At 40.3% G+C, this 12401-nt stretch overlaps 1 protein-coding gene across 13 annotated transcripts in view; it reads right to left on the bottom strand.

Annotated features, from left to right (window-relative positions):
* LOC128613365 (unconventional myosin-IXb) overlaps positions 1–12401 on the bottom strand; it is a 68257-nt gene that overhangs the window by 4788 nt on the left and 51068 nt on the right. For 11 of the 13 annotated variants that reach the window (XM_053634055.1, XM_053634060.1, XM_053634058.1 and 8 more), the window contains 16 exons: positions 11315–12346; positions 10903–10966; positions 8594–8697; positions 7255–7370; positions 6905–7080; positions 6699–6806; positions 5013–5183; positions 4807–4848; positions 4581–4692; positions 4284–4357; positions 3124–3316; positions 2688–2816; positions 2223–2328; positions 1333–1464; positions 987–1110; positions 378–425 (listed from right to left, as the gene is read on the bottom strand). In XM_053634055.1, coding sequence (XP_053490030.1) covers positions 378–425; positions 987–1110; positions 1333–1464; positions 2223–2328; positions 2688–2816; positions 3124–3316; positions 4284–4357; positions 4581–4692; positions 4807–4848; positions 5013–5183; positions 6699–6806; positions 6905–7080; positions 7255–7370; positions 8594–8697; positions 10903–10966; positions 11315–12346 — 2731 coding nt within the window. The remainder of the gene's footprint in view (positions 1–377; positions 426–986; positions 1111–1332; positions 1465–2222; positions 2329–2687; positions 2817–3123; positions 3317–4283; positions 4358–4580; positions 4693–4806; positions 4849–5012; positions 5184–6698; positions 6807–6904; positions 7081–7254; positions 7371–8593; positions 8698–10902; positions 10967–11314; positions 12347–12401) is intronic. The other 2 variants (XM_053634057.1, XM_053634067.1) reach the window with 1 other exon arrangement.

A 12401-nucleotide genomic window follows, 5' to 3' on the forward strand; every position in this document is an offset into this window, starting at 1 on the left:
CACAACAACCACCAATTTATAATATTCACAGAGACCACTCCATTCCAGTTAGTAAGTGAAAGAGATAGTGCAAGGCCTGTGAGCCGTGCAGTGGAGCTGAAATTGTTAGTGAAGTCTTACACCACAAAAACAAGGAATGGAACAAGGCAATGTGAAGAATGTCATGTCTCAAACAAACAACTTAAATATTAAACATGAATGATGAAATGAATAATCATGCAGGGCCATGAAGAGACCTAGAAACCAAAACCACACACAAGAGCACTACACACACACACATGCAGCGAGTGCGAAAGAGTGTGAGCATCTGCACTACATGCAGACTCGCATATACACACAGTGAGTGAGTACATGGGATTCCAGTTGTACATACATACCGCTACTCCTTTATAAGGAGAGGTAAACCTTAGAGGTAAAGGCCAGCTCTACAGAAACCGACACAGAAGCAGAGAGAATGCATCACAAACTGACAGAGCAATACTCATAGCTATACAAAAAAATACAATACACACACAGAGAGAGAGAGAGAGAGAGAGAGAGAGAGAGAGAGAGAGAAAATGACAAACAGAATGAGAAAAATTGAGGGAGAGAGATGGAAAGAGATAGTGGGGGAGTTCGAGACAGAGAACCAAGAGACAGAGATAGAAAAAGATAGAAAGAGAGACACAAAGAACAAGACAGAAATTGAGATAGCTAGAGAAAGAGAGACAGACTGCCAAGAGACAGGAACATCCTGAAAGACAACAGAAGAAACCGAGACAGACAGCAAAAGAGAGAGAGACTGAAGGATAGACACAGACATATGGACAGAGAAAGAAACAGACAGACTGAGCGACCAATGTGTCTGAGACAGAAGCAGCAGAAGAGAGGGACACCAGACAGAAGCAAACAGACCCAGAGATGGACAGAAGGAGCCACAGAGTCAAAGACAGAAATACAGCAGTTGGGTGTGTGTCTGTATGTGCGTGTATCCTCTCTGCGCTCACAGTGTTGCTTCTCTTCAGCTTGAGTTGGTTCTTCGCCAGCGTCTCAGCATACTCCAGCTGCTCAATCTCCTCCAGCCTTTCTATGTACCGCCTCATCTGCTCGTTAATCAGCATCTCTACACACCTGCAACACACACACACACACACACACACACACACACACACACACACACACACACACACACACACACACACACACACATCAGCATCTCTACACACTTGCACAATGAACACAAATACACAAACCACATGCACAAATTTCAAAAACTGGTATAAGCATTCTCAGTCATCTTCGGACTGAGAAATGTACAGAGAGAGACCGACAGAGAGAGACGAGGACACATACGTGGTTGTCTTGGCGACATCTTTCATGCTGAGGAGTGGGTCAGCACTGTCAGGGCCACGCAGGATGCAAGGGGCAAAAACAATGGCCAGGGAGTTTGGGGTCATCCGGTTACTCTTCTCCTCCCTCGACACCCTGCAGGAAACAATAGTTTATTACTGCAAGCGCTTTTACTGTACAACACATGCAATAAATACAGACTCAAACATTCCATGCTGTGATGCTAAAAGAAAATAATCGGCGACAGGGTGGTGTGATGAAGCAGAGTTATTGTTACTACCCAAAAATGGCTGATTTTTTCTACAGCAGCACGTCTGAGTACGTGTTTTTTTTTTTTTTTATTCTTAATGAACAAGACATTTATTGCTTACATTTAAGTTACAATTAATGTTGTGGAACGTTTCTGTTCATACTTATGCTATAGCAGCTATAAACAGTCACTCCCTCACCAGCCGCGTTTTTTTTTTTCTCTCGAAGTTAATACGAGAATATAAGCAGCTTGTCATGTTACTGAGAGAGGTAAATGCAATTAAGTTTTGGAATATCTGATGACGTTAATATTCAGTTATTCAAGTAAAAAGAAATACACATATTGAATGTGTTTTTAATGTGCCATTAAGTGTTCCTTAACCCTGGTTCTGGAGTAATATCACTTCTGAATTAACTCCTAAGCTAAACAACATTTCTGAACTGGAAATGCAAAGTAAAAAACAAACACACACAACAACAACAAATGCATGGAAGGGGTTCTCAAGGACCAGGATTAAGAAACACAGGTTTCAAAATGAATAACCTGTATACAAACACCCTCAAAACTACAGACACTTTAATCTTGAGGTAAAAAAAATATTTGACCAATCATTGGCTAATTAAAAAGAAGCTGGAGTGCTTACCTGACTAGGTGGAAAATGAGTCTCTCTAGAGTCTGGTAGTGGGCTGTAGGGAGCTCCTCTATAACCCTGTAGATGGCCAGAACCTGTTCCGGCTTTTCAGGTAATTCTGACAGAAACAGGTAACAACATTTAGTGAAACACAGGAGAGCAAACACTTACAGAAGACAGAGAAAGACAGAATGACAGAGGGATTAGAATAGCTATACGTCATGCTTGAACTATGGATGAAAGAAAAACTGACCACTGGTTATATAAATATTCGATCATGGCACCAGACAACCTGTAATATTAGCTCATCGCATCTGGCTGATCATCCCCAAACCATAAAACATATTTACGTGTATATTAGTTCCCAACACACAATATTTCCACAAGCTTTACTTACCTGCCTTTACTTACCTGTGTTGCACTAAAATAAAAGAGGATTGGGGCCAAAGTCTATAGAGGAGGTGCTTTAAAACTCACCTACTGCATGGAGAAAGTCGTTATAGTGATTAAACGTCATTAAGGGTTCAGGGAGCTCCCTCAGCCACTGTTTCACCAAACCAGTTACAGTGTGGATGGGGTAGTCCTCCAAACACACACTATTGGGATCTGCAAACACACAAACACACACCCAGCTGTAGCAAAACACCACATGTACACATAAAAACATGCACCTTGAGTCAGAATATTCTGATCCTAAGTAACTTCTCACACCAGACATACAATACTTAATGGATATATACTGCTACTTATACAGGACGTGTTAGAAAAGCTTGCATTGTATTAACAATAATCTCAAAGGAAGTTTGGACGTTATAAAATGAGAAATGAAAATCCCTGCTTCATTATAGTAATTGTGATGTATGCTACAGTTAGTGAAACAAGTCTAGACACATAGTGATGCTTATAGTCTTACCAGCTTCCAGAAGTTGCCGGAGCTCCTTCATACGGTTGGCTGAGCCGGACTTCCTGTAGATGCCCTCAGTATAGAGGCCATTCATCTCCACATGTTCCAGCATCAGCTCCAGAACCATGGGGACCGGGACCTTATCATCGACCAGGCGGCATACACGCACGCCAAAGTGCTGAGAACCAGAGTCCTCTTCACTCTGGACCAACCGTGCAGAAACAGGAGAGAACGTGTAAGGAATAAAAATAAAAAAAAACTCTGTGTGGTGCTGTAATTGGAAAATAATCAACAACGGGTGTGCGTGTGTGAGAAGCAGAGTTACTGGTACCATCCCAAATTTGATTCTTTTCCTAGAACAGCAAGTGTTTTATTCCACAGCAAATTTTCCAACTTTTTTTTTTATTTATTAAAAAAGGCATTTCACACATCATACCAGTTTAGAGTTATATTTAATGTTGTGGAATGTCCAAAAAAAAAAAAAAACAAGTAAATTCCTATACAACAGGGCAGTGGTAGCTCAGTGGTTAAGACATTGGGCTACTGATTGGAAGGTCACGAGCGCCATCAAGCTGCCACTGTTGGGCCTTTGAGCAAGGCTGCTCAGATGTATAAATGAAATGAATGCAAGTCGTTGTGGATGAGGGAGTCTTCCAAATGCCATAATATAAATAAATAAATAAATAAACCATTTGAGCAGCTATAAACAGCTGTTCCCTCACCAGCCTCTCTTTTTCCCCCTCTCGAAGTTAAAGGAAAAAAAATAAATAAAAATGCTGCTTGTCATTTTTACTTTAAAACCACAAAGCATATACTCCTCTGTCCTGAAGAACATAGTTACAGCTTTATCTCTGACTGTCACAAAGTATTGACACGAGAGACTCCTTGTAGAAATGTCAGATAAATGTCTACTTACTGAAAACGTAACATCTCCATATAAACTATTACATACGGTTTTAATCAATTTATGTGGAGGGTCCACCTTACAAGTCCCTACTAATGAGTGATTACTATAGAAACGATAACGTACGCATCAGAATGAGCGCATTCATATAAACCTGTGATTTGCATCAGCATGAACAGAAACAATCTAGGAAACCCTAGTTCTCAAATATACCTTTAACCTACAGTGGCGAGTTAGTCAGTGTGGTCATACTGTAAATTCATACCTTTTTTGAGCAGTACGTATTACAATCTGTAACGATTTTGGACAGACACTTCTTATGGCAAACCAGCTTGCAACCTGAAACACAAAAACTCCGGTGTAACTGCATTAAAACTAAAATGGGAAAGTTCTCCTGTCTTGGCACTACCTTTAGCAACATCATGAATAGTAAAATTTGAGAACCTTATAATATTACAGCCACACCGTTTAAGCCTAATCTTACAAAACACAAGATATTGCTAAGAAATTTAACGTTAAAGTTAATGGCAGCTGATAATGCACACACAAGACGCATACTCACAGCTGCACACATAGGCTTTCTCCATCACCCAGATGTAGGAGGAGCACTGGTCACACGACTGCATTATGTTCACCTGGAAGTTACTGAACACATGGTCCAGTTGACTCTCCGTCTAAACATGAAGAGCATGGAGGTAAAGGAGCGATTTAGTGGCTATGTTTTTACCAAGAAAGGATATGATGAGGTGGTGCACGTGTGTGAAGTGAATCTATGGAGCAGCACTTACATTCTTGTCTTTTTTCCGCCTCTTTTTCCGACCTTTTGGAGGCTGAGACAGATTTAAAAAAAATAAAAAATAAAAATTTAAGCCACAACTGTTTTTTTTTAAACCAAATTAATACAAAAAGAAATTCAACAGACACTGCTACACAGCATGTTATATTTTAAAAGAATGAGAACTGCTGTTTCTCCCTTTATTTTTTTTACTTTTACCTTCACCGGTTCAGCCTCCTCCCTTTTGATCTCTCCTCTGATAAACCCATCCAGCACAGACTGGAATAGATTGACAACGAGCTGCACCTCGCACTTCTGCTGCTCACCGGCTAAACTGATCACCTTGTTCTGGTAGCCCCTCATCAGACTCTTATATCCAATGTGAGGCTTCTGCATTAGAAAAGGGAGAAAAGTACAGTCTGAAACTGACTATAAAAAAACAAGAATAATCAATCATATAATTTCAGAAACATAAATCAGTGCGATATAATCTTTACTCTAGGCTCAGAGAGAAGGGCAATTATTTACTAGTTTGCTGTTTTTGTAATTGTGCTGTAATACTCATAAAATAATCAGCACTATGATTCCTCCATATTTAACCATGTCCCTTAGTTTGTTTAATCACATTTTACTGCCTACCAGCTGCTACGGTGAGAAACATAAGGATTGTACATTTTATCAGCAACTGTTTTTAAACCGAATACCGAAGTACTAGCACCTCAAAGATACTGAGGTGACAGCCGATGAAATAGTGGAGGTTTAAGTTCAAATAAAGAAAAAGAATGGTAGCTCTGTAAGCTCATGGTAAGACGCCATTTCCCTTCTATCATAAGCATGTTATTTTAATAATTTTTAGTAGAACTGTCATAAAGGCATTTTATTATGCCTATTAAGGTTATTAATATGGCACAAATTCTGAATACCACTTATACTCCTGTCTGGCATCCAAAATACATCACCTTGTCACACTCATCAAGTTAATTGTACAGATCATGCTGCTTTCTTTTTAAATTATTTATTTAGCACATTTTCCCATCCCTCCTTTGAATTAAGTCCCAGCAAGACCACTAAACATTAGTAACAATCAATATTTTAAAAAAATAACCTTTCCAAGAAAGTGATTTTTAACTCATTTATTTTACAATGTGCAAGCACAGAATACTGAAGCAGTGCCACCCAAAATCTCAGGTTATTTATAAACAGGATGTCAACTGTTGTGCCTTTCCCCATAATCATCATAATTCTGCCATTTAAAATAAACAAACCAACCCAACAGCAAAAAATAAACCCACAACTTAAAGAGGGTCTCTAACTGAACTTGTTTTGGGTAAATCCAGATAATGCAGACTACATATGACATCGGGCAAGGTAAGAAGAGTTTTACAGTGGTTGAAAGACCACTGTATGTATCAGTATGCATGAAGCATCACTAAAACCCATCTACATTCTCCTAATTTTGTCCCTGCTTCATTTCTTTCTGAAGACATAAAGAGGGGAAAATTCTACTTTCTAACAGTTAAGAAGACTGAGTGACACGATACTAACAGGCCTGCTATTTATTAAAGGCTTTCAGAGGACTAGGGCAAGAATTGAATCGGAGATTAACTGTTGTTTAGTGTTAACCAGCTGACACTGGCTAAGTGTTTCTTCTACCTGTAGAATAAACAAACTATGCACCGTGGTGCTATTGTTGTTAGCTGAAATAACGGTGCGTTCATTCATTTTTACTGTCATCTCCCAATCTAGTCGTTAGAAAAAGATAAACTAGACCACCAAGATGCCAAACAGCTGCCCCCCCTAAAAAAAATTAAAACACCCTAACTAACTAACAATTAAACTAGAACTAAAGAGGGACACACCAGAAGTAAACTGTATGAGGGTTTGAGAGCTGTTGTGAGCACTTACTGAGAGAGAGTACATGCTTTTGATGTTCTCTCTGAACTGCATGGTGGCTGTGATAAAGATGTGTTCCGTCGCCGACAGCTGCTTTCCTCTCGATCGCAGGTCATTCACCTGTACCACACAGAATAATAAAGCATTTAGCACTAAAACTTATTCTTTGTATCTTTGCTCGATGCATTATGGTCTGTAATCCATGATGATTATAAGACCTGATTTCCCAGAAACTCATCGAGATGCCGGAGCTCGTTGGCATTGGTGATCTCTCGGTCCAGCGAGGCGTTCCAATGCTCTGTGACCCGCGTGGCACGGCTGATCTTAATAGTGGGGTTTCGACTCGGACGCCCACTGGGAGGCTCTGAGTGATGTGTGTGTGAAGATGCGACGGCTGTGCGTGTCAGACAGAGAGAAAAACAATCCTATGTGGTTTAAAAAGTGGAAATTATTCCTTCTCATAATGATGCCACATTAACACAACACAATGCAGAAGTAGTAGTTATTTTAAGAAAATCATACAACTTGTTTCAAGATGTTCATCTACAAAAAAAAAAAAGCAAGTTACAGTGGGCGCTCTCTTTTTCACTCAAAGCAGCTGCCATCGTCAGGTCTCCGTCTTCTGGAGTTTGAGCCTCTTTATGAGGACGTTTCTTCAGGATCTTCCTGAAGAAGCCTGTTGACCTACAACACAAACAGCACAGAGAACACTTAACAGCTGCAAATCACAGGTTTATAATAACACGATAACCACAAGTCACAGGTGTCTCTGTAACATAAGCTGCCTTTTTTGTCTTAACTTCGAGACTGGAAAAAAAAAAAAAAAAAAAAAAAAGAGAGGCTAGTGAGGGAATGGCTGTTTACAACTGCTAAAACGTGAGTGAGAATTTGTTTCGCAGACATTCCACAACATTAAGTGTAGCTATAAATGGATAAAAAAAAGTATATGATGTTCTTTAATAAATAAATACTGTTGACAAATTGCTTTGGTGTAAGAGGAGTAAAATATATTGGGACATGCTGTTATAGGAAAATAATTAATCAACTTCAGAATGGTAACAGTAACTCTGTCTCATCAGACCACACCACCACTGATTTTTATTTTATTTTTTTAAATAAAGAGTTCTTAATTTTGAACTGTTTTATGCAAGGTATATTTACAGATCATTTTGAATCTCATGCAACATAAACCGTCCAAAGCAACTTAAAATATGATTAAACATGGAGTCTGGCAGTGCCAGGCCAAAATCCGAGTCGAGTTATTCACCCTTCTAAAACACGCTTGTCTATTCCAAGCACTTGATGATGTGAAGAATTGAAGGAATCTCTCTGTTCCCATGGCAGCTATATAAGGGAGTGAAAAATTCATGTCAGACTCATGAGCGGGTCAGATAAGCCGAGGCAGGGCTGGTGTTTTCCCATGAGCCAGATGACTCAGGTTTCCTGTGTGATAAAGGTTTGACAGCAACGACGGCTCACGCGAGGACACAGCCAAGTAGTGAATTATTTGCTTCAACACAAGAGGGCATAGAAACATTTATTTCACGCTCAAGCCAAGAGGTTGTTTAAAGTTTACTCTCTAAAGTATGTTGGTTTTCTGCATGTTATCAGTTGAATTCATCCCCAGAACCTGCTGAAGAGAAACAGCACCACCTGTCCAACATTCCTGCTCATCAACATTTTCACAAAACAATATAGAAATCTATAAACACTTGTTAAGACACTTCTCAACTGCGTGAAGTACCAGAAACTTTGGCAACACCAAACAGGAACAGAAATGTTTCCATCAGACAGTGATTTACTAATTGGATTGTTTTAGTACCTGCTTAAACTTCACACTAAAGGAACGGATTGTACTGTTGCATCTATTTCTGTAGAATAACGAGCCTCTGACTTTCAAGTCTCACCTCTCGGGAGTGTGAGGATGGGCGTGAGGGCCTTCGTCCTGCGGTGACCTTTTCCCACTGCCCGCTCTTCCTCCATGTGGACCCTCCACAACACGAGGCAAGGGCTGTAAAGGGATAGAGAAATAACCTCAAACGCTTATAGCGCTGTTTCACAAGATGTGACGTGACAAGTCCGACAATCATAAGCACAATGCATTTACAGTTTGAAAATCAGTTAGCACCACCACCACGATTATAATCTGCCTTTATTATCCACACCGCACACCTAAAAGCACATTATGTTAATAATATGCACACATTTTTGGATGAAAATTAGAACATAATTCGCATTTTGAAGACAGAAACGAAGCCTTATCTCATCCTAAAAAAAAAGAATCTGAGGTTAAAATCTCAATTCATGCATCAAGACTGGGCGTAGGTTTTTGTCCACACCCACCACCTTTCAGACACCAACTTTACATTTGTCACTATTTTGACAATGTTAGTAATTGATTAGAGAAGGAATATTTCTCAAGCTATGTGTCACATTAAAATAAACAGATGTCAGCCACTTGGTAAAAGAGCTTTATGTTAATAAGGTGACATCAAACTAAATATCAAATGGTATTCAAAATGATCAAAAGTTCCAGCCTGAGTGTCATCCTGTTTGAAGGTTTATGCACGGGGCTTAGGGGTCTGATAATCAAAATGGCTGCTGATAGATTAGATCAAGATTAAATCACACACATGATTAAAGAAAAACCCCAAACATCAGGAACCCGCATCTCTGTCAGGAATTTGACGAATTTATTATCATTCCCAAACACAGCATGTTTACTCAAACACAGTGATACTCGAGCTCCATTTTGCTCTGCTACAGCAGGTAGGGGTTTTACTTGACTAATCCTTTTTACTATTCAAACATATTATATATTTTTATTATATTTAATTTTACTAGGCAAGAAAACAGTAAAAAGAAGTGAAAGTCACTGGACAGAAATGCTAATTCACTGAAAGTGACACGGGACATAAAAGTTGTACATTTGCTTCTTGCCAAATTTATCTCAGTGAACTTCACTCTTGTGAGCCAATAGAAACAAAGTGAACATGACCGCAGTCTGTTCGGTCACTAAAAAATAAAAAAATAAATGAGGCGCTGCTTATTATTAAACAGTACTTATGCCTCGCTGTTTTTTTTTTTTTTTTTTTTTTTTTTTTTAAAAACAAGTTTGTTTTTTTTTTACTGTTGCTAAGAGATCCTACACAGAGTCGCAGTGGAGCCTGGAGCCTATCCCAGGGAACTTGGAGGACACCCTGGATGGAGTTCCAACCCACTGCAGCATGCAATCACACACCCACTCACACACTACGGACATTTTGGAAATGCCAATCAACCATACAATATGCCCTTGGACTGGAAGAGAACATGAAAACTACACACAGGGAAGAAGCGGGATTCAAACCCACAACCCCAAAGGTGTGAGGCAAACATGCTAACAACTAAGCCACCATACAACCACACTAGGACTTGGAGAAACTTGTTTCATCTCTCTGCATTTTCTTTTTCAACCATTTCTGTTTACTTGTCAGTCAGAATTCCTTCAGGAACAGGTTAGGAGTGGGAATAAAAACCTACACACCCATTAAAACAAAAGAAAAGAAAAACATTTTCCAAATACCGACTTACACAATGTGCAGTTGAACGCAGATTGACTTTGACAAGTATGAAGTTGACAAGTATGTTAGTTGACTACACAGTAAAATCCACAGTGTTGAAATAACACTGACAGTTGTTATTCATGTCCAATTTGACAAACATAAGAGAGTTAACTCAACACTCTAGGTGTTAATTCAACACTGGGGATTTTGCTGTGTAGTCAACTAACCAATTCACTAATCACAGTCAGACAGCTAGCCTGGAAATATTTCATACTTGTCCAAGTCAATGTACATTCAACAGCAGGCATGCTATGATTTCTCGTTGAATAGAAAAGCACAGTACAAGTTCTTTAACTTGATTCACAGCCCGCTCATCCAGTCTCCCCAAACGGCTCCCGAGAGACTCGGAGTAAAAGATACGTGACCTGTACAGGGATTGTGTGAGAGTACATCCAGAACTCCACATCCTCCATTTCTGCACTTTTATCATTCAAGCAGTTACGTACAAAGTCTAGTCGATGTCTGCGTCTGGGACACTTCCGATAAGGCACGTTGCCCTGAATGAGCCAGAGAGCTTGGTTTAAACTGGGTAGGTGATGTTCCACAGATCCTCCCAAAAAAAAAAAAAAAAATAATAAAAGAAAACAACAACAAACAAGGGAACACTCTACCTGAAAACCTGTAGGGACTTCTGAGGTCTTAAACTCGGATACGTCATCTAATGACCGGGAGGTCCTGCAAAACAGAAGAAAAATTAAAAATGCAATTTCTAAGTTTGAGATTTACTATGAAGCTAATTCATCTAACAGGTAACGATTGATTATATCCTCTAGTTCCTCAGCATAGGATTGGTCTGAGGAATCATTTAAGCTAATTGTTAGGTTTGTACACTTCACAAGCTTCATACCTAATTTGCATACAATCGAGAAACCCTCAATTCAAACGTTGCTTAAATTGTGTCTCTGCGTTGTGGACGCATGTTACTTTGTTAGTATGAACATAGGCTAAATCACCACACTTCACACTGAACTGTTCCTTTAAGACAAAGCACAGAAAAACAATGCACTGCATAATAAGCCATACTTTAAGGTCTTAGTCCTCTGATCCTGCTGGGGTCTGGGCTCTTTTAACATGTTCTCGTGCTGGGTGTTGCTCTTTTCCTGACTTGGCACGTCCTTGGTCCTTGGAGCGCGTTTGGGATCGTTAGACACTGGCACTTCCAGGGGTAAAGTCAAGGGCCTGATCGGACTGGTCACAGCTTCTTTCTTTACCTTCTCTTCTTTATCTTCAGTCTCTTTCTTAGGCTTCTCGACCTTCTGGGATATAAAGGTGTAGTGGTCGAGTTCTTTGCAGCTCTCATCTTTGCTTGCTGCAGCTGCACGCACACTCTCCCTCTGGCTGTGTTCTAAACCACGCTGCCTCCTCAGCTCCCTCTTTTCCTGACTCCGGGAGGGAGGAAGCTTTCCCATAGGCGGACCTCTGGACCGGCCTGGGTCAGAATGAATGGTGTTAGTCGTTGAACTGCCAGTTGTGGTGCTTTTTACATCGTCTTCCACAGAAAGTTTGGGGGACGTTTTAGGGAGGGCAGTAACAGTAATTGTGGGGTTATCACTGGCTGGTAATGCAATATTAGAGCCTTTGGTATCTTCTTGGACAGCTCGCATGTCTTCATTGTGCTTCTCTAAAACAACCAAACTCTTATTGTGCACATGTTTTATTTGACTATCCTGGAGCTCTGCTTCATGCTGAGGACCAGCCTCAGTCTGCTGGTTTTCCTTTTGTCCGTCCATTTTTATGACAGCCTGATTATTAAGTTGCATCTCTGGGCTTTCCTTCTTTGTGTTCTCTTCAGAGAGTTTCGCTGCCTCCTCCTTTGCCTCCTTCTGTCTTCTAGCCGCCTCTTCCGCATCTCTTAGTCGCTTTGCTTCCTCTTGTGCCCTCCTGGTAGCCTCAGCTGCCTCTCTCTCTTGTCTGGCTGCCTCCTCGGCCTCTTGGATTTTTCGGGCCACCTCTGCTTCCTCCTGGACTCGCCTGGCTGCCTCTTCCTCCTCCTCTTTCCTCCGTAGAGCTTCTTCCTCTTCTCTCCTCCTCTTCTCTTCCTTCAGTGAAGAGTACCTAAGAAAACACACTCAATTAAACTACAAAAGTACATAACTTTCCCTGAGTGCAT

This window comes from Ictalurus furcatus, chromosome 10 (genome assembly GCF_023375685.1).
Source record: "Ictalurus furcatus strain D&B chromosome 10, Billie_1.0, whole genome shotgun sequence".
NCBI lineage: Eukaryota > Metazoa > Chordata > Actinopteri > Siluriformes > Ictaluridae > Ictalurus > Ictalurus furcatus.